Source organism: Belonocnema kinseyi, chromosome 4 (genome assembly GCF_010883055.1).
Source record: "Belonocnema kinseyi isolate 2016_QV_RU_SX_M_011 chromosome 4, B_treatae_v1, whole genome shotgun sequence".
NCBI classification, from domain to species: Eukaryota; Metazoa; Arthropoda; class Insecta; order Hymenoptera; family Cynipidae; genus Belonocnema; species Belonocnema kinseyi.
Window position 1 is genome coordinate 40,139,412 of NC_046660.1, and position 23,325 is coordinate 40,162,736.

General features: G+C 30.4%; 1 protein-coding gene across 4 annotated transcripts in view; it reads left to right on the plus strand.

Moving 5' to 3' along the window:
- The window catches only part of LOC117170698 (ryanodine receptor), a 99,379-nt gene extending 88,703 nt beyond the window's left edge, over positions 1 to 10,676 (plus strand). For 2 of the 4 annotated variants that reach the window (XM_033357679.1, XM_033357678.1), the window contains 3 exons: positions 4,552 to 4,708; positions 4,787 to 4,952; positions 9,480 to 10,676. In XM_033357679.1, the coding sequence (XP_033213570.1) occupies positions 4,552 to 4,708; positions 4,787 to 4,952; positions 9,480 to 9,642 (486 nt within the window). In that variant the 3' untranslated portion in view covers positions 9,643 to 10,676. The remainder of the gene's footprint in view (positions 1 to 4,551; positions 4,709 to 4,786; positions 4,953 to 9,479) is intronic. The other 2 variants (XM_033357677.1, XM_033357676.1) reach the window with 1 other exon arrangement.
- The last annotated feature ends 12,649 nt before the right edge of the window (positions 10,677 to 23,325 follow it).

Consider the following 23,325-nt stretch of genomic DNA (forward strand, 5'->3'; position numbering starts at 1 on the left):
GAGGGTATTCTGACGCTTCGTGTTCGCTTCCTCTACAGCCCCGAAAGCGAGAAGTGTAGTAGAGTTTAGTGTAGTACGAACGTAGAATGAGAGAGCGAAAGAGTTTAAGCAACGATGACTAGAAACGTAATTTAATGGATGCATCTATCCAGTTTATCCGGAAGTTTCAGCTTTTTAGGATTTAAAATATAGATTTCTAAGATTCAGATTAATATAAAATATAAAATTCAACGTGATATTGGATACTGACTCTATGATCTAGTGCACAATATCACCACTACAGTGTGAAGAATTAAATCAGCTGAAATATATCTGAACTTATATTTCCGCTGCGATACATAAATAAAAATTTCCAAACTCTTTCTCACGACTACTGGGTGCACGTTCACTCAAGAGAAGTTTGGTCTACGCGTTATCAACATCACGCCACCGTTTTCAGAATCGTCAGCAGGAATTCGGTAGCGGCTTCTCCAATTGCATCTACCGCGCCCCTGCTTGACGAGGCTGATCGAGACCGATCGAGACCTTCAATCTTTAACATTTCTCGTTGACATCTCGAGCGGACGGATGATCACCGCGAAATCTCCTTTCGTTTTCCTTTACGGTCGGCGCGTCACGGGACGTGACGCGCCCTGAGGGCTGTCAGCTACTAATGGGACGATCAGTAACCATCTTCGGGACGTAAAATTGAAAGTGGCAAAATTAAGGCGAAAACAACCACAAATTTGTAGTGCACACAGAGCCGGGAAAAAACGAATCTCAAAACGCCTTGAGGATTCAAAGTTCACCGAAGGAAAGGATGAATTAAAGTTAAAGTTCGTGACAGCCCTCGGGGGGACCGACAGCGGGTGGCGCGCGTTTGCGGAGTGGTGATAGTGCGGCGCTTGTGGGATGACTGCGAGGACAACAGGAGTCAAAAATGGATTATCCTATTTTTACAATAAGGTCAGAAAAAGATGTCCATCTGCTTTTTTTGTTTCAAAATCCAAGTCTCACAAACCCTATTCTCTCTCTCTCTCTCTTTCTCTCTGCTGTCGCGTCCCCGTAAGGGTTACCTCAATGGGGTTACAACAAAGATTTAGTTTAGATTTTATGCTTTCACGATGATTCATTTTGATAAAAAGAGATATTTCGGGTTTCACTCGTGTAAAAAACTACGAGTTGTTTGCCGACGTTTCGTGAACATTGCAGTTCACATCTTCAGGGCTGACCCTGAAGATGTGAACTAAAATGTTCACCAAACGTCGGAAAACAATTCGTAGTTTTTCACACGAGTGAAGCCCGAAATATCTCTTTTTATCAAAAGATTTAGTTTGTTTTTCTCTTCCACGAAAATATGAGGTCAGGCCCGCTAAGGTTTACTTATCCATAAACCTTAGGCGGTAGATTTAAGTTCTTATACAAAATTTCTCATTATCCATAATTATGTCTGAAATTTAAACGAACAAGATGGAAGTTACAGAATTAAATGCAGTAAGGTGAAACTCTCAAAAACTTGCGTATTAACAATTATTCACTGACCCCCCCCCCCCCCCCCCTATTCTTGAACTTTTCATAAATATATTTTTTCCAAACGATCCCTCATAAAAATAAATATGAACATTCAGGAGCAATCCTTAATGATTGTTTGGCCCCTTCAGCGACCCCAATTAGGAAAAAAAGCCACATCCGTTACCAATAGTTTTTTCAGCTTCCAATGGAATTTCATTCTTTGCAGGGCGATAGTTGGTTCGTAACATCTCATCTACTTATTTTTAACATTTTTAGTATTCAATAAAATTTCAATGAATTCAAATTAGATATAAAACAAGAAAATTAGCATCGAGATTCCCGGCACTAATGTCACGGTCAGTGGGACCTTTACCTTATTCTTTTGTATATAAATTATAAAAATTCATATTCGTTTATCACAGGCTTCACAGTATTTCTCCTATTACCCTTTTTTCTCATTTTCTACTTTTATTATTCAAGAACCATTATTCCAGGATTCAATAAAAATCTCTTCTATTTTTACTTTAAAGTTAATTCTTCTTAATTTCAAAGTCCATTATTATATGTTTAGTTGAGAATTTATATATTGTTGTTAAACATTTAATTACCTAGTTGATAATTTAAATAGTTTGTTAGATGTTTATTCGTTTCGGATGATAATTCAACTATTTAGTTGAAGATGAACCTTCTTGTTGAAAATTCATATTTTTGGGTTGTGAATTCAACTATTTTGTAGAAAATTCGACTGTTTAGTTAAACGCAATGTTGCCAATGCTCACTTGGAATATTGCAGCTACATTTCTTGCTGCTGAGAAATTTATATATTTTAGGGTTAAAAATTCGATTGTTTGAAAACGGCATCTTTTCGAAAATTCATCTCTTCTGGCACTGCTTTCTTGTTATTTTATTTTCTTTAATATATTGTTTTTCGATTTAAGATTAAAATCTTTTTGGCCTAAATATAAACTATTATATTTTGTGTCCAAAATTCATGTTTTCAAAAATTAAAATTCAAGCACTGGGTTGAAAGTAGAACTATTTTTTTTAACGATTTCAAAGTTTCAGGGGATTTACAGGTATTTTAGATAACTTTCAATGAACACGTTTAATTTAGATTTAATTACAGATAATTCCCATGAATTTGAAGCGATTTTGTATTTTAAAAGCCTTTTAAAAGGATTTTAACGGTTTCCTAATATTTTCCACGCATAACAGATTTCTTCGGGTTTTAAGACCATAAAAATATTTTCAGGGATTTAAATAAAATTCGAATCACTTCAAGGTATTTCGAGGATTTTTCGTTCTTCGAACAGTTCAGAAGAATTCAAAGAATCTTTGGGAATCTTTTTAATAGAATCTGAAATGTTATAAACTTATTCATACATTTTTTATATACTTAAATCTCTTTAAAACCAATTCACGCTTTCAAAATTACTTAAATTTAAATTAAATTTATTTATAAAAATTCTCTCAAAAGGACCCCCCCCCCCGTTTAAATTAACTATTTTGTCGACATTTCCCCTCTTTCAGAGCATTTTCGACTTTGAAGCCTATTATCGACCAAAAGATGAAAAACTTTTTTTCCATACAAAATTTGTGCCCACCTGACTCCATATCGACCATAAGGGGCTTTTTTTATTAGGGATTCGTACCCTTGACAGAAAATCCTATAATTTTTGTCGTGTGCCCGTCCTTCCGTCGAAATTTTTTCACAAGTGTGGTAATAAGGGAAAGAATGGGGAGTGAAGGATAATATAATGTGGCGAAGGGCAATTAGAGCGAGGAAGTTATAAGGAGAAGGAAAATGATGGCGATGGGTAGGGAAAGGTTAGAAGAGAAATAATACTGGGCAAGGAAAAGTGAGGGTTAGTATGTGAGCGGCAGCAGTGAAGTGAGCATGAGTAGGAAAGGTGAAGTAGTGAAAGGGAAGTAAATTTAATGAGGGGAAGTAGTATGAGTGAAAGATGAGTAGATTTGGAGATAGTCAGTTAGGGCTACGGATTGGCGAAGAGAAATAAAGTAAGAGAGTAATAAGCAGGGATAAGGGAGGGGAGGGACTAGGCAGGGAAAGCGAGGTGAAGTAAGTGAGTGCTAGCACTAAAGTGAGCTTGAATATGGTAGAGAAAGTAGGAGTAGGAAAGTGCGGTCAAGGAGAAGTAGTCTGGAGAGTAAGGGATAAGGAAATGTGGAAAGAAGCATTTAGAGCGAGGGAGTGGTGAAGAGCAGGAAAATGTTAGAGATAAGTGGGTATAGCTAAAGACAGCTGTAGAACTGGGCAGGGGGAAGTAATGGTGAGTTTGTAAGGAGTAGTAGTGAAGTGAGTGTGAGTGGAGGGGAAAAAGTAAGGGAAGGGAAGTAGGGTTAAGGTGGAGAAGTAGAAAGAGTGAAGGATGAAGAAATTTAGGAGGGGTATTTGGGGCTAGAGAGTAGTGAGAAGAAGAAAAATGAGGGAGTTGTACGTAGGGACAGGTGATGAGAGGGATAGGAATAAGCAGAGAGTAATAAGGAGAGTAAAAGAAGTAACGTGAGCGTGAGTCCGAGAAGGGAAGTAATAGAAGAGAAGTGCGGTTGAGGAGGGGAAGTAGGAAGAGTAAAGGGTATGGTAATGTGGGGGGAGGAAGTTAGGGCGAGGAAGTAGAGAAGAGAAGGGAAATGATGGAGATAAGTTGGTATAGGTAAGGTGAGAGTTAGGACTGTGCAGCGTGAAGTGAAGGTTAGTAGGTGAGGAGTAGTAGTGAAGTAGTGGTGAAGTGAGCGTGAGTAAAGGAGTAGAAAAAATAGGGAAAGGAAAGTAAGGTTTGGGAGGAGAAATAAAGGGAAATGTGTAGCGGGATAATGGAGGAGGGAGAAGTAGGTGAAGGTAGGTAGGGGGAAGAGGGAAGTATGGGTGGAATAGTAGGTAAAGTGCGAGGTGCGGAATTTTTCAGGACAGGGAAGGTAATTAATTTCTTAAAAGGATAAGAAACCCCTTTTTGTAATTTCTTAAAAAGGTCGCGAAATCCCTTTTTGTACGAGCATGGCTCCTATTTACTAATTTTTATCTAATTATTTATTTTACAGTGTTTCGTATTCCATCTTTACAAAGGAGTGAGAGCAGGAGGAGGAATCGGAGATGAAATTGGAGAACCTGATGGAGATGAATACGAATATCTTCGAATCCTATTCGATATCACTTTCTTCTTCTTTGTCATTGTCATTCTTCTCGCCATCATCCAAGGTGAAATGCAACATCTATTAACAAAAATTCATGAAATGATTTTATTAGAATTGGTTGACATGATATGTTATACCTTAGGTTTGATCATCGACGCCTTTGGAGAACTTCGAGACCAGCTCGAAAGTGTGAAAACGAATATGGAAAGCAATTGCTTCATCTGTGGACTAGGGAAAGACTATTTTGATAGTGTTCCTCACGGATTTGATACGCATGTTCAACAAGAACATAATCTTGCAAATTACATGTAAGTATTATATTTAATTGTTATTCAAATGGTTATTTACTTGTTTTATTATCAACCTCAGATCACAATTTCATTCCTACATATCTGTCGGTTGGCTTATGTTATACGCTTTTTTTGAAAGTCGTAGGAATGTTTTAGAATATCTTTAATTTCAGGGAGGAAGAAAAATCACAATTATCAAATATTGAGCTACAAATCTTTATAGATTTGTACATTTTTGTTAGTCTTTGTGTGTTTCTACCAGTTTTCACCTATTTTTAACTCCCATTTTTTTTAACTTTCAAAACTGCGCAGCAATAAAAGAAAACTGTCAATTTTCAAAAAAAAACCTTAATTTTCACCTCAAAAATATACATTTTCAACCAAATAGTTTAATTTTACATAAAAAGACACATTTTCTATTCAAAATGGAATAGTTACATTTTTAGTAAAAAAAAAAGGTTAAAAATAAATTTTGTAATAAAGAGAAGAATTTTCAACTAAAATAATGTGTCCGTCAATATGGTAGTTAAATTTCAAGTTTAAAGAACTGTTTTTTTAAAATATAATACAACTTTCAACGATAGAGTTGAATTTTCAGCTAAAACGATAAACCATCAAACAAAAAAATTAATTTCTAAAAAAGAAGTTCAAATGATAACCCAGTATTTAAGTATTTAGTCAAGCAGCTGAGTTTTCAACAACAGCCAAAATTATTATCTACCATAAAACGGACGAATTTTTAACTAAGAATATTGGTTTTCAAGAAAAAATAGAATATTTAAATTGTAAATAAAAATAAATCCATTTCCAACCAAAAAGACAAATTTTTAACAAGGTGTTAAACTTTCCAAGAAGTGACAGAATTTTCACCCAAAATAAGTTAATTATAAACATAAATTTAATAGTTCCTAGTTGTATTTTAAACTGAATAAGGATAAAGTTCTACTAAGATAAATTAATTATCGAACGAAAAAGCCGCATTTTCATGAAAAAAGTTGAATTTCTAATCAAGGAAGATACTTTCTGCCAAACAGTAAAAAGAGTTCAACCAGATTGTTGAAATTTAAGGATAAAAAGAATTACTTTTGAAAAAAACTGTTGATATTTCAACAAAAGAATGAAATTCCTAACCGAATAATATTATATTCAACAATAAAAAAAGATAACTACTCAACCGAAAATGTAATAGAAGATTTTTCAACAAAAAAGAATTTAATTTAAGCTAACAATAGGAATTTTTATTAAAGGAGATGAGTATTCGAACAACAAAATCATGTTCAATAAAAAATGGAATAGTTTGATTTTCAGTTCACGAAATTCATTAAAATAAAAGGAACAAGTTTTAAACAAAATGGTTCAGTTTCTGTGCTAAAAAGTAAAGTATACCAAAAATAATTTAATTTGCAAACAAAGAGATAAATTGTCAGTTAACAAATTAATTTGAAAAAAAAAAACAAACGAATATTCAACTTAATTCGTGAATTTTTTTCTTTCTTTAAGTTCTTCTATAAATTTACATAGTTTTCGGTCCCACTTCTAGGCGATTTAGAACATCCTATGACCAACCAGGAATGTTTTAGAACATTTTGAATTTCATTGCGATGAGAATTCTAATTTTTCTATATTGGGCCATAAACAAATTTCCACGGCTCTGGAAAATTTTGTAATTCATTCTTTTCTAAAAATATCATGATAGAAAGTCATTATAAGGAAATTAGTATAAAAATAAAGAATGTCAAAATATAGAAAAATTTGACGCAAAAAATTGATAAAGCACAAAAAAAGATTTATTTATTGATTTAACATAGGATTTCAAAAGTTTTTAGGTATTTTCAAAGAATTCCAGAAATTTTTTTTTGGTTCTTAAGCGATTTCGTCAGATTTCATAAAAACTCACAGAATTTTTCAAATTTCCAAACATTTCCGGGCATTTTAAGGAACTCTAAAGAATGCCAAGAGATTTAAAAAATTGTAGAGGATTTTAAAGAACTTTGTAGAATTTCTAAAGGCTTCAAGATATTTCTAAAGAACTCTTGAAAATAAATTAAATTAAATTTGAAAGGTTAAATTTCATAATATTAAAGGACAATAAATATTTCTAGATATTTAAAAGATTTTTTAAGGGAATTTTAATGAATAATTTCAATTTAATTTTAATTCTATAGAAATTTTCACGGATTTAAGGAAAATTTGCCACATTAAAAAGAAAAATTTACGGAATTAAAAAATTTTTGAAATAAATCAGAATATTTTAAGGAATTCCAAAAGATTATAATTTCCGAGGATCTTCCATGGACTTGAAGGTTCTTAATAAGATTTTATGGACTTTTTAAATATTCCAACTAATTTACAAGGATTTCATTGTTTTTTAAGGGATTCGAAAACATTTTCACACATTACAAAAATTTTCGAAACATTTTGAGAGAGTTTAGAAGATTTTAAAGATTTACAGCGGAAAAAAATTCAAATTATTTCTACGAATTTTTTAGCATTTCCAATGATTTTATCATTTTTTAGTGACGTTTGAAAAATAATTATATTAAATAAAAATTGAACGGATTTCTAGCGATTTCAAAGTTTCAGAAGATTTACAGGTATTTTAGAAAGCTTTAAATAAATAGGTTCAATTTCGATTTAACTCCAGGTAATTTCCATGGATTCTAAATGATTTTGTCTTTTAAAAGCCTTTTGAAAGGATTTTAAGGGTTTTCTAAATATTTTTATCACGCATAACAGATTTCATCGGGTTTTTTCAACAGTTCAGGAGATTTCAAAGAATCTGTGGGAATCTTTTAATTACAATCTGAAATTTTAGAAATTTATTTATACTTTTAAATCTTTTGAAAACCAATTAAATCTTTCAAAATAAGTTCAATTTAAATTAAATTAAATTGATTAAATAAAGTTCTCTAAAAAAACAACCCCCTCCCCCATTTCAATTACTGTAAATCCGTGCAATATTTCAATCATGTGAAATACCTTAAAATATCTTGAAATCTCTTAAAATCTTTGAAATCGCTAGAAATCCCTTCAAAAATGTAATTTCATTTACTCGTATTTTCTAGAATGCACGAGAAATACCTTAAAATGTTTTAAATTCCTACAAAATTCTTGAAAATCACTTCAAATTTTTTAAATCTCTTTAAATCCTTATGATTTCCTCAAAATCTCTAAAAATCCCTTAAAGCCCTTAAAACTTATATAAATTCTCTAGAATTTCTTGAAATTCCTTGCAAAATTGTCAGTGGGTTTTAGGGAATTTTTACGTTTTTCAAATATATCAAGAAATTTCAAAGTATTTTGTAAGATTCACAAAAATTTCAAGGTATTTTCACTGAACTTTGGAAAATTAATTAAATTACGAGGGATTCTTAGTAATTATGAATATTTCAATTAATTTTTGGAAATTTCACAAGATTTGAAGTATTTTGATATATATTTAAGGATTTCAAGGGATTTCAGAGATTTGTCTAGATTTTAACGTTTTTTCTGCAGAACTTTAAGGAATAATTTTATTAAATTTATATAAAAGGAATCTTATGAATGTTCTAAAATAAAATGTCTCTTCGCAGCATCTCTACTGTTCACATTAATTCCTTGAATATTTTTGTAGTATTTATTCCGATGCTGATTGTCCTATATACTTTTTTTCTGTATCATGATTTTGTGTAAGGAATTGCCTACAATCCATCGTCTATGTTACAATCACATGCAATACCAAAGAACGTGCTATTCCATGCTAATTTACCAGCATTAGAGTATTACCATAGGTTGGTAATGCAGATACATAAACCATTTACTGCCGGTAATGCCTCCTTGTCCTCTGCTATCATCCAGGATGTAGAGGTGGAAGAGGGGGAAGTTTAACCGACTGAGGCTAAGTGGTTGATGAATTTGCATTACTGATCGATGGTAATGATCAGATATCGGCAACTCAGCATGGAACAGATCTTTGCTTGGCCATTAAGAGTTACTGCAGCTCCGTTGCTATACTACTAGTAGCAATATTTAAAACAAGTTGAAAATTTAGTTTAAAAATCATTCTTCTTCTATTTTTTCTCTGGTTCTTTCAATTCATCAAAGGATTGGCTTTAAAACTGTCAAATATTTAATCTCTTAATTTTTATGAAAAATATATTTCTCGTGTTTTCATAAAAATTTCCACTCAGTTCGAGATGCTAAATTCTTGACAGGTTAGGTTTGGGTATCCAGGTATTTGGTCATATACCTTTTAGCGACATCAATACAATTATCGCTGCTTAAATGAAAAAATGTTTTTTTAATATCCTTTGAGAACTGATCGAAAAGGCTTACAATGTGTTATAAATTATAAAATATAGTTCAATAGTCTAGCTTTAATTTGGTTTGCAATAGCTTCCCCACTTATTGAACAATTATCAATCTTAGGACATCACATTTTTTCAACCCACCTCTTACTGGTTTCTCCTAAACCTGAAATCCGAGCAATTAAACCCTCGTTGAGATCTAATTTCAGGATCAAATTGTTAAACTGGCATTTACTGTAAAATTTTCTTTTGAATTTAGGTTTTTCTTGATGCACTTGATCAATAAACCTGACACGGAATATACTGGTCAGGAAACCTACGTCTGGAACATGTACCAACAAAGATGTTGGGATTTCTTCCCAGTTGGTGACTGTTTCAGAAAACAAAATGAGGCTGTCGAAGAAGAGGCTAAGAAGAAATAATCAAATTTTTTATTACATTTTATATAACACGTTGCACTTATACGAAGCTTAAATCTTCGAACGCTCAGAATTACGTCCCTTCGGTCTCCTCTCATCTAAAAAAATTATAAAGTGGAGTAGAATTGTAAGAAGCCAATCACAAGATTCTTCCTTATACTGAGAAAACAGTTAATTAAAAATATTAGAAAGTTATTATATAGAAAAATAGGTCAACTGTTCTCTCAGTCACTGATGTTCAATTTCTCGAGATCCAACCGCGATATCGTTAAAAAGCGGCACTAAATTTTAATTCAGTTCAAAGACAACAAATATGTAAATGAACTCGAATAGGATAAGGAATAAAAATCAAAGAATCGCTTCGATTTTAAGGCAGTTTGACAAAACTTTGTCTCTAATTTTCTTAATCTCGCATATTTTTCCACCTTTGTATGGATTCTGATTGCAACTTGAATCTTGGAAATTTAAAATTTATAAATTAACTAGAAGAATTACTTAGAAAAATAAAATTAATATATTTGTAAAGGTAGGAAGCAAAGGAGGAAAATATATATTGGTCGCATAAATTTATCGAAACTGCTTTCATCTTTCATTTAGTAAAATTAGGAAATGGTGATAATTCTGACAATTGGAATGGTTGATGTATGATTGTATCCAGGTCATTATAATGGCTAATCGACGAAAAGCTTTTAATTGAAGCTCGACATATTTGATATTATTTTGAAACGAATGCAGTTTGTAATAATAATCGTGATTGTGTGGGTAAAATATTTTATTAAACCAGTAGATTCGAATTTTTTTGCAATGAATTTTTCTGCTTTTTACTCGTCAATGCTGCATTTTGTTCAAATTTACTCACTTTCTTGCTGGAACAACCGTATTGTATATATGTACACATATACATATGTATATTATTCGAAGATCTGACAGGATCGCATTACGTGACATTTCTCAGCACTGTCGATGAACGAACCTAATGTGAATGTATTGTAAATAAAATTGCAGATCCAGACAACCTGGAAATATACAAAAACATAGAAATATTTTTATCTTTTAAAATATCCTATTCCTTATCATTTATTGTAACTAGCAGCATCAATCGTGCTCTATGAGCGCATTTAATTTCTCAATTTAGTTTTATTTGTTTTTTTTTTCAAGGTTTTATTTTTAACCAAAGTTTTATTTTCAACCAAAACACATTAAATATTTTCCAAAAGATACGAATTTTTTATGAAACAGTTAACCTTGATAACCCGAAAATATACACTTTAAATTAAAAAAAAAAACATTAAAACGGTGCCATTTGCGAAATGCTCAATGGAACTTTTAATCAAAAGTTTTCAAAAGTGAATCAATTTAAATTCCAAGCCTTCCAAATGAGAGAAATCTAAGAAAAATCTGAAAATGAGAACAAAGAAATTGTTTGGACAATAGTTATTAATAGTGAGATCGCAGGTACACCATCCACTCACCCGAAGCAAGATATAAAAATGGGGCAATGGGAACGAGATAGACCGGGTGAAATTGGCGGAGTCGTGGTCAATGAATTCGAATGGAAAATTTTTGCATAATTATGTTCGTTAAATGCAAGCTCCTAATAAAAAAAAAAACAAGAATCCATCGACCAAATTTCGACCACAACGAACAAGCAAAAACAAAAAGCCAAAGAAATCCTATTGTAATCTGAAAAAATTGGAAAAAAAAATAATTTTCAGACAAAAATAAAAAAGAGGAAAGAAAAATGTAGATATGCTAATATGATTAATTACATTTAACGAGGCTGTTTCATAAATTTTTTTTTCTTTTACTTTTTCTATTTCTGATTTGTTTCTATTTTCTATTGTATTTACAGCAGATTGGCCTACTGACCCTCATTTAATTTTAAGGTATCAAAGAGATAGAACCTGTTCGTAGGTGCTGTCAATTTATACCTATTACATTTCCCTTGCCTTGATAAGGGTACGAGTACAAGTACCGAAACGTTGGTAATGCAATTTCATTTATTTATTTATTTTTTTTTATTTTGAATTTTATTTTATTGTAATTTGATGATACTAAAAATAAAAAAGACGAAAGAAAGAAAAAAGAAGGAAGGGGATGTGGTTGGCTGCCTTCTCATTTTTCTTTCCTCTTTTTTATTTTGGTCCGAAAATTATTTATTTTTTTTTTTTAATTTTTTTAATTTCTTCAGATTACAATAGAATTTTTTTTGTACGTTGTGGTCCAAATTTGGTCGTTGGATTCTTTTTTTTAACAGGAGTTTGCATCAATTTGATTATTGGACGTTAAATAGTATTTTCAATTTGGATTTTATTCTAATTTAAATTTCTAAACTTTTTATGTTTGTTAGAACAAACAGAATGAATAAATGTAAGTTGCGACCGCAGAACCTGGTCACAATTTGTTTAAACAAACTTTTTTTTAACAAATTAGTAAAAATGAGTTTTTTGATCCGAAAAAATATTTAATTCTATTTATAATCTATTTAATTCTAAGTATTTTGAAAAAAAGCATCAAAATTGGTCAAGAATTATAAGCTTTAGTGGATTGTGAAGCCTTGGATGATAAAAATTGAAAATTATTAATTTAAAAGGACCAAAATTGAGAAAAATCGAATTGATTTTGGTATTTAATTTCTCTTCAATAATTGCGAGAGGAACTTTTTTAGGTTCACATTTTTATTGTGTGGAAAAATGTGAAGTATTGTATTTTTAACATTTTTATCAACCTTGAAACGATAAACTTCTAATTTTGATTAAATTGGCAGTACATTTTATATTTGTAAAGTTTTTATTGAGTTGAAAGAGATACAGTCTTTTTTTTAAATTGGAAGAGGCCATTTTTTTATTTTTAAGATTTTTATTGTGGTTGAAGAAAGAATTTTTTATTTCCTTTTTTTTTGTCTGAATTAAAAGAGGATAATTAAAAAATTTAGAAAATTCTCATTTTTGTTAAATTGGTAGTATATTTTATATTTGTAAAGTTTTTATTGATTTGAAAGTGATACAGTTTTTTCTTTAATTGGAAGAGGCCATTTTTTTCTTTTTGAGATTTCTGTTGTGTTTGACGAAAGAATTTTTCATTTTCGTTTTTTTTTTTTTTTAATTAGAAGAAGATAATTGAAAAATATATATTGTTATTGAATCAAGGGAGAGAAAGTGTTGATTTTCCATTTTTTCTGAGTTTAAAAGAGGCATTTTTTATTGATATGGTTGTTATAGAACAGGAAGGAAGGAAATTCGATTTTTAAATCTTTTTTTAAATAGGAAGATGCAATCATTTTCGGATATAGTTAGATGATATCTTTGCTGTTTTTTTTGCAAGATATCATTTTTTAATTGACCCAACTCTGATATCAGTGAAGACGATTTTTTTATTGACATTAGGGTCGATCTTATTTATTTTTTTTGTGTTCTGCAATTAATCTAAAAGATATTAATTTATTTTTAATTAAAAATACAAATGAGATGTTTTATTCTTCATAATCAACTGACTAAATGGATTTATCAATAAGACTATGTCAATTATTGAGAGTTTAAATAAAAAATTATTTAAAAATTTTTTAAATGTATCTGCTATATCAAAGATTGTACCTTACCGACAGTAGATCAAACCTCCAAACCATGAAGGCAGAAAATCTACACAATATCGATCAAGTTAAGAATCTTCAATAACAGAAAGTGCTTAACGTCTTAATAAGACTAGATGGAAAATAATATTTTTTTAAATTAAAATTATTTCTTGAATAAAAGATCCTACTCCATCTTCACTCCACTGGGAATCGAACCACAAAACTTTTGATTTCCGGAAACTGCTTAACGTCTTATTAAGACTAGATGGAAAATAATATTTTTTTAAATTAAAATTATTTTTTGAACAAAAGATCCCTCTAATAGCTTAATTGGAAAAGCACCTGTCCGGAAATCAAAAGTTTTGTGGTTCGATTCCCAATGGAGTGAAGATGGAGTAGGATCTTTTATTCAAGAAATAATTTTAATTTAAAAAAATATTATTTTCCATCTAGTCTTATTAAAACGTTAAGCACTTTCTGTTATTGAAGATTCTTAACTTGATCGATATTGTGTAGATTTGCTGCCTTCATGGTTTGGAGGGTTGATCTACTGTCGGTAAGGTGCAATCTCTGATGATATAGCAGATAAATTTAAAAAAATTTTAAATAATTACTTGTATCATTAACACCTAGTTAAAAATTAGCGTTATGTTCTTGAATTAAGAGTTCTTATTCTGATCCCTCTAATAGCTTAATTGGAAAAGCACCTGACCGGAAATAAAAAAATCGAACGGACCTCTCTTTCTATCTCCAAATGTTAGAAAAAGAGGTCCATTCGAATTTTGACTTTGTACATGGTATTGAGCTAACTAAACAACCCTCAGAATTGGAATAGGGGATAGAAAGAGAGGGTTAATCTAGAAAGTCTATCCGCATATTTATTTTTACAAAATTGTCAATTAGCCAAGTAATTATTTAATAAAAAAATAATAATTTGATTGCGGATGCCAGCCCAAGCGGGTTAGATAATGTGTGAAAGAACCTTTACAAAAACACAGGTCGGCTTTTTCTTAAGGGGCTAAGGAACTGTCTTGCAGGGTTGTCAGATTGGATGACTTGGCCGTGATTTCTATTGGTCTATCATTTTAACGCGCTGTTTTTATTTTTTACAGCAGACCTAATAACTAATAATAACTGCATCGCAGTTTCTTAATCTATTTTCTTAAATTAAAAGTGATATTAGATGTGCTTACATATTTTATCGTCCTTAATACATGTACTTGAAGTTACGAACGTTCATATGAACGAAATTAAAGATTTTTCCCCCCGAATTTTGTTTTGCCTAAATCATGTAGGATGACAAAAAATGATATTCCATCGGAAGAAGTTTTCGAAATTTTTATTCTTAGGGCATTAACTACCCTCACAAATCACCCATTATTCAAACATGCCAAATACAATTTTGATTGCCGATATTTGAAAATATAAAAACGTCAAAAATCCTATTTTTTATCTTACTAATTATAGAGTGGGTGAGAATGTTCGAAAAGACCCCTAAAAACCACCCCTACTATATCAACACATAAAATATTCAAAACGACAAGTTTGATTGTCGATATTTGAAAATATAAAAACGTTAAAAATCCTCTTTTTTTATCTCACTAATTATAGACTGAGTGAGAAAGTTCAACAAGAGCCCTAAAACCACCCTTAATATATCCGCACCTGAAATGTTAAAAATGACAAGTTTGATTTATGTTTGATTCAAATAGATCTTTTCCAATGCTGTCATAACCATTGTAATTATCATAAATTTTATTACAAACTTGGCATTTAGACCAGAACATGCAGACTACATATCTTCACCCTTATTGACCCAATTTGTCCGTTTTGTCCGCCAACCTTAAGCTGGGACAACTTTGTTAATTATGCTAGAAAAGATCTGAAAATGTATTGGTGGATATTTTCAAGTGTGCCCTTTCAGAATCTGACCCGAAAATTTCTAAAAAACCACCCCTTCCTACCCTATATTTTAATTTTAAAAAACGTGATTTTTTTCAATCGTATTTTTGATGCGAAGTAGGTCTTGACAATAGCTGAAATCAAAAAACCTTCGGCTCAAAATGTCCAAATAATAAAGTTATACACACAGAGTATTGATTTTTGATCAATGATGGGTTGTAGGACCACCCCTAAGATAACATCTTAACGAAAAATCGCTGTTTTACGGATTGTTCTGAAAAAAGTTGTTTCAGCTTGGAAAACAGGTAAAAATGGGGGAAAACATATCACAAATAATAGAAAACATATTTTCTTTCGTTATAAGGATAAATTTTGTTACCACCCAAGAACATAACCTAAAGGTGTGAAAATCGACAGTTTATCAGAAAGACTATTTTCAATACCAAAAAATTGCAAATAAATTTAGTTCTAAAAATCAATAAAAGTTGAGTTACGTCGAAATTTTGAAAATCTTCTGAGTTTAATTCACGTAGAATTTTATTTAAATGATTTTTTGATAAACATGTTCGAAATTTTTGTATGTGCTTGCGTATGGAACGTCTTTAGCCATAAAAATGTTTTCAGTTTTTACCGCATAGAGGTAGACGCTTATAAAGAACCTTTTTTTTGTTATTTTATATTCCTTTCTTATTTTTTTTTTTATTTTAAAATTTTATTTTTTTATTCTGAGAAAAATCCATATAATAGCGGTTTTTCGTTAATATGTTCTTTTAGGGGTGACCGTACCACCCCTTAATAAAGAGAAATTATTTTTCTGCATGTATAAATTTATTGTCTGGACATTTTCAGCTGAAGTTTTTGTGAATTTAGCTATTGGCAATACCTCTTTTGCATCGAACATACGGTTTAAAAAAATTACATTGAAAAATCACGTGTCTTTTTTTAAATTGAAAAATAGGTTGGCAACGGGTAGTTTTTTTTTTAAATTTTCGGGTTAGATTCCGAAGGAGCACACTTGAAAATACCCGCCAAAAATATTCAGATTTTTTCCAGGATAATTAACAAAATTGTCCATGCTTAAACTTGACAGACAAAAACGAACAAATTGGGTTAATATGGATTAAGGACGACGAAATATGTAAGAATACCTTATTTAAGACTTAACTTTAATAGGGCTCAAAAAGTGCGACTATTAAGGCCATGTAACCGTAACCTACAAAAATTTCTTTTACATCTGTTTGAAACACAAATTACGTACCACAAATTTATTGGAAAACAAACAGATTTTGTAGAAACAATCCTTAATGTTGCTTTGTCGAACGAAGAAAGTATCGGTATTCCAGTTACTTTATTTTTAGATTCCGTCTCCCGTATACAAACTCAATCTAAAGATGGTCAATACTTACGAGAAGTAGATATTTTTATTTGAGACGAAGTTTCAATAGCGCCAAGGTATGCTTTGAAATTCTTAGATCGAACATTACGTGACTTTATGAATGTTGATTCACCACTTAGTGGAAAAATTATAATTCTTGGAGGAGATTTTAGGCAATTAATGACTAAAAACTCATGCAACTCGCAGCGAATTAGTCAATTTATCCATTAAATTCAGTTAACTTTGAAAGCATGTCCCTGTATTTTCACTAAAAAAAATATGAGTACTTTACCACAAGAAGCAGAATTCGAAAAGTATTTATTGTCAGTGAAGATGGTACTTTAAATGACAATGAGAATTACTTAATAGCCCCATAAAAATGTGTAGCTACTAAAACCGAAGATATAGTACAGACAATGTTTAGTAAACTTATTAAGGATCGAAGATTTGGAGATCTAGCAAATACAGCTATATTATCGGCACGAAATGTTGATGTTGAAGAAATAAATTACAGAGTCATGGAGCTATTGGACAAAACCACACAACGAATTCATGCAAGTGTAGATAGTGTTAAAAACTGTGATAATGGAGATATAAATGATGCAATGCACCTAGAATACTTAAACACATTGAATCCACCGACCCTTCCTCCTTATGAATTGTGCTTAAGAAATAATTGCATTATTATCCTAATTCGTATTATTTCTATTAACGAAGGCTTATGTAATAATACACGTTCGAAAAAAATCTTCTACGATGTCGCATTTTAACAGGTGATAAGGCAGGGCACCTTGTCTTTATACATCGTATTACATTGCATTGTAAAGGACAAACTTTCAATACTATCGGGTTAGATCTTCGTAAAGATGTATTTAATCATGGACAATTGTGTGTGGCATTTTTCCGACTTCCATCTTGGCATTTACTAAAAATTTTCCTTGGAGAGCAGCGGCAAAATAATATTATAAAGAATTATGTGAATACAGAAATATTCAAATAATTTCGTATTTTTAAATAATTAAAAATAATATTTAAAACAAATTAAGTTTCATTATAAATTGTATATTGAAAAATTAATAAAAACAAATTCATATATTCTTGGAAAAAATATAGGATAAACTTAAACTTTTAGAACATACATATGTGTAAATTGAAAAGGAAATTTGCAGCCGCAATAATTACAGCATGTAAAATATATGTTAGATCTCAAATTTTGTTCGAAGTCTTTTGGAGTTTTTTTTCAATTTCTTTAAAAAATTTTTAATCTTTAAGAAATGTTTTAAAAAATGTTAAAAACCTTATGACTTCTTTATAATATTTGTAAAATGTTTCTTAAATCTGTTAAATTAATTTTAAAATATTAAAATCTTTGAAATATAATCCTTTAAATAGTTTTAAATCTTTGTGAACTTCTTGAAATCTTTTAAAGCATCTTGTAAACAATTTTGCAATAATTTAGAATATTTGTATAGTATGTACGAGTATAGTATGTGAAATCTATATACCTAAAAATTAAAAAGTTTATGAACACTATAAATCCTTTTTTTAGCAAAAAAGACTTTCTTGTGTTCAAAATATACTTTCAATAAAATTGAGAAAATTAGATCGTTAAAAATGACGAGATGCTAAATTTATTACATTAACTTGTCAATCGTTTTTATATGCTTACGAAAAATATAAATAATGTTTAGAAGTTTTATATTTCTTTTAATTTTGAGAACTCTATAAAAAAATTAATTTTTACCATATGAACACAAATAAAAAATCTTTAAATTTAAAAAATTGTGCATATTATGCGCATTCATAAACAAAAACAACATTCACGACATTTCCAAAACTGCGAGGAAAATTAGAAAAATTTAATTCCGACTAAACCCAACCCTAAGATATTTCACTTTAAAAGAGACCCGAAAGTAAGCTGGTCAGTGCTAATGCGTTTCAGAATTTCAAACCTTTTTATGTACATGAATATACAGTTATAAAATAGACTGTGTGATGATTATGTAATTTTATGAGTCTTATATCACTGACTGATCCAATATGCACTTATTATAGATTCAAATTTCATAAAATTTAAAATATATAAAGTACTGAAAGAGATTCAAGTAGGTATGCAGACTAGATTTTATTAATATCCCCACAAATATATTTTATTTATGAAACATAGAAAAAAAACGCTACAAAATTTGGAAATTCTAATTTGAAAAACAACTTAAATTAGTGTTAGATTTCTCAAACTCCAAATGGCTTAAAAATATACTTATCTTTTTACCTTTCTGTTTTATATATTCTATTCTTATAATTGACAAAATAAATTTTTCATTGGATCAAAATGATGTACTAATACGGTGAACTTAAATCTGTGAAAAAACGAAACATAGTCGTGTGTGATATCAAATTAATTAGGAATCGACCAAAAAGTATAATATGTATATGCGAGACCGATCAATAAATGAGAAAGCTTGAATTTTCGATTTTTCAAGAAAATTCAAAAATTTGTTATGGTAATATTCTAGCGCATTCAAAAAGCAACCTGTTTCTTTTCTTGAATTTTTTTCATATCGTGCGTTATTTGGCTTGAAATGTTCATTTTCGTGTGTTTTTAGGAATTTTGTAAATGCTATAACTCTGTTAATTTCTTGTTTGATCAAAAGAAGTTTTAAGTGGTAAATTGTTCGCCTTTTGGAATACTATGAATATCCGTACAGAGAAATTTAGAATCTTAAAAAAAAGTGGACTCGAAAATACTCAAAATGCGTTCAAGATATGAATTTTTATTCAAAATGGTTGATTAACGAACTGGACCTTTTTAGTTTAGGATACTAAAAAATACACCAAAGGCCAATCCAATCTTTTAATTCTTTCGAAAGTTATCGTGCTAACAATCTGAAAATATGCAGACACACTAACTAACGAATGAACGGACGGATACAAAGACAATTGGAAGAAAGCTTTATAATGAAGGAAGTAAAATAGAGTGCATTCAACAGGAATAAAATAACATTAAAAAAACTGTAAAATAAGTCTGAAATCGAGCAAAAACATGCGGAGAAAATAAGTGTTGCACACAAAATAGAGGATGAAGGTATTCATGTATTTTTCAGAAAAAAGAGCTTCAAAGATGGTAAATTCCCCTAAATTGCTTCATATGATTAACCTTTTTAATTGAATCTTGTGCCCATTATTTTTAAAGTTTGTTTAATTTTAAGTAATGCGATCTGTTGTAAATGAATCACCTTGCTCTTTTTCGCAGAATAAAATTTATCACAGAATATGCAATTATATAATAGCTGACAACGAATATTGAATCTTTTATGTCACTCCTATTGAATAATTTAAAAATTTTTAATTTCATCAAATTATATATTATTATCTTTACATAACATTTTTATAGATTGGACTTATTACTTGTTGTGAACTATTCCATTATTGTGTATTATGTGATCAATTTTATCTTGCAAACAAGACAGGGAGGTTTTCAATGTTTTAAAATGATTAAAACAGGAACAACATAAAAATTTCAACTTTTAAATGTATTTGGGTTTAGAATTTGGAAAAATTATGCCGGTTACTCTTTGGATTCTGTTATTTTGATGAACTACGATATCAATTTACATATCAGGAGCAATATTATTAGACTTCATTCTTTGGTGGGCAATAAGTTAACCTCGCCAAGCCGACTAACGCGAGATCCATCGTAGGTCTCATCAGTCCACAAAAAAATCCCTATAAGGATCCGGTCCGCAGAGTCGAACTCCATTAAGGGCCTCGTCAATCCACAAAAAAAAAGATTGTGTGTGGAATACAAACCTGAAATGATCCCGAAGGTTATCGGGTCACATGACCTTGATGAATATCTGAACGTAAAATTTTCACTTCTTTCGATTGGTCGATTCAAAAATTGGGGTTTCCATTTGAAAAATAAAAGTTGACCTTGAAATAACCTTCAAGGTCAACGCCAAAGCCAGCTTAAGGGCCACCATTCAGATCCAAACCCCTGAAACTTTTGTCTGAAACACTTCTCACGAAAACGCATATTTTTGCTGATAAGTGGGGGGGGGGGTCCGATATTTTTTGATGGCCCTGTATAATCAAATAAATAAATCCCAAGCCGCTTTACCAACAAAAAACCTTTTCGGTCCACTCTATTGGGGTTCTTCTCTATTTTATTTAAAATTTCACGAAAATGAACTTTTAGTTAGGGAAATATATCATTTATCGTTGAAAATCTTAATGCAAACTTTTTTACAAATTAGTTCGAAAAACGACAACCATTTTCACAGGAGGGAGCTTCGCTCGCACGTTTGAGCGCGCCTAGGGCGCGCGATTTTTAGTTCTCGCGCTTCGCGCTCGATTATGTATTTACCTCACGCTACGCGCTCGGTCTTTATATTTTCGCACATTCTTGCGCAAACATTTTAAAATTAAGACTCCAAACATCCAACACTGTAAGTTTATGACTGCGAATTCTCTTTCGTTAAAAAATCTTAGCTCGAGAGTTTGAGCGCACCTACAGCACGCAACTGAGGGCAATCGCACTCCGCGCTTAGTGTTTGCATTTATTCCGCATTCGGGCACAGACGTTTTAAAATCAAAGGTGAACGGACCGATAACTGTAATTTTGTGATTTTGAACTCTCTTTTCTTAAAGCATTTTTGGCTTTAACGAACACATTCTCATCACGTATCTCGTGCTTCGCACTCGACTTTGTCCAACCTGTCAACTTTTATACATTAGACACAACACTTTTATATCAATTGTAATACATTTTTTATGCAACTTTGCAAGGGATTACTTATTAAAAAATTGGAAAATCAAAAACAAATTGTATTTATCATGATTATTTTTATATTTGCTTCTTATTTTGCTTTAAATTGTATTCTAAGCTGCGCTGACAAATGTATCATTTAAATAAATGTATATCATTACAATTCATAATATACATAAAAATTGAATCATACTAATTCTTATTTTCTTGTTTTTATAATTTTTTTATTTTTGATCTTGTTTTTTACGATTAAATAAAAACGACTGCGCATCTGCATAGGATATAATACGGGAACCTATATAGGGTCCTATATAGGAGCCTATGTCCTCTTTCGTCTTAATAATAAATTTATCGATCTTTTTAGGTGAACAACTTTTGCCTGGTAATTTAAGTTCATACCTGGTGTCGTTTTTTCAAACAAATTTAATATTTTTATTTAGAATGTTATTTTTTACGACTAAAGCAAAAACTAACTGTCCTATAAAAAATTATAGCATTTTTTTGGATCAAGAAATTTTGTCTCATTTTTTCTCGTAGCTTATATCGAAAAGTGATTCATTCTTAATTTGTAGTTCTTTCCAGGGCGCGTAATTTGAGGTTTCTCATTTTTTTCGTATCTTGCATAGTTTGACCAAAAAATCGAATTTTTGGATTTTTAATTATTTTTGGTACGGTCAAATTTGAAGTGTTCAACTTCTCGTCCAAATTTAAAAAGTTGTTATTATAGTCCTGAAGGGATTTCAAAAAGCAAAGTTTTTCTTTTCTTGACTTTTTTCATATCATCCGTTTTTTGGCTTAAAATGTTCATTTTAGTTACTTTTTTGGATTTTGAAAATGATCTAACTCTGATAATTTTCTTTTCATAAAAAAAGTCATGAAGATAAATTGTTTGAGTTTCTGAGTACTATGACAAACCGTACATATAATTTTTGAATCTTCAAAAAATGTGGTTTCAAACATTTTTGGTACGATCAAATTTGGAATTCTCAACTTTTCGACAAATTTAAAAAAGTTTTTGTGATAATCTTGTAGGGCTTTCGAAAAGCAAAGTTTTTCTTCTTTTGACTTTTTATCATATCATGCGTTGTTTGGCTTAAAATCTTCATTTTAGTTTGTTTTTCTGGATTTTGAAAATGCTCTAACTCTAATAATTTTCTTTTTGTAAAAAAAGTCAGAAGAATAAATTGTTTAAGTTTTGAAGTACTATAAACAACCGTATTTCTTTTCGAGACTTTTTTTTCGCATCATGCGTTGTTTGGCTTAAATCGTTCATTTTAGTTTGATTTTCTGTATTTTGAAAATGCTATAACTGTAGTAATTTTTGATTTTTCAAAAAAAGTCATTAGGTTGAATTGTTAAATTTTTTTAATTCTATGAATAACTGTATAGAGAATTTTTGGAATTAAAAAAAAATGGTTTCAAAAATATTCAAAATGTGCCCACTTTTTGAATTTGCATCCAAAATGGCTGGCTAATGATCTTGACCTTTAGTTTAGACATTCGTAAAAACGTGTTTTTCGGATTTAGGGGGTCTCAAAACGTGGACATTTGAAAAAATGGGGGGGGGGGGTCAAATTTTACACAATTCTGATACGCTCTCTGATGAGAATGTAAAAATTGGTTTTTTATATTATATGGACCAATTTTATACTTTTTTATACTTTATTATGAGTTTTGCTATATATTCTTGTAGTTTATTATGGCTTTAATAATTTTAAAGAAAATACGGGAAATTACCATATCGCATTTATAAAATTATTCGCTTACGACTGAGGATGATAATTTATATTGAAAAGACGACAATGAATTCATTTTACTTTTAAAATGGGACGGCCAGTCATTGCTAAAAATTACAAAAAAGATGGTATGATTTAATTATGCAATATTAACGTGAAATAATACATATAACAAAAATAACAAAATAAAGCAGTACACAGACTTTAAAAAAACATGTTAACACTTTTTCACAAGAACTACCGCCATTTTTTCAATTACAAAAATTTTATTTACACTTTCTCTGGATTTAAAAGTGAACGGAAAAGATTCACAAAAATCAAATAGAAAAATTTT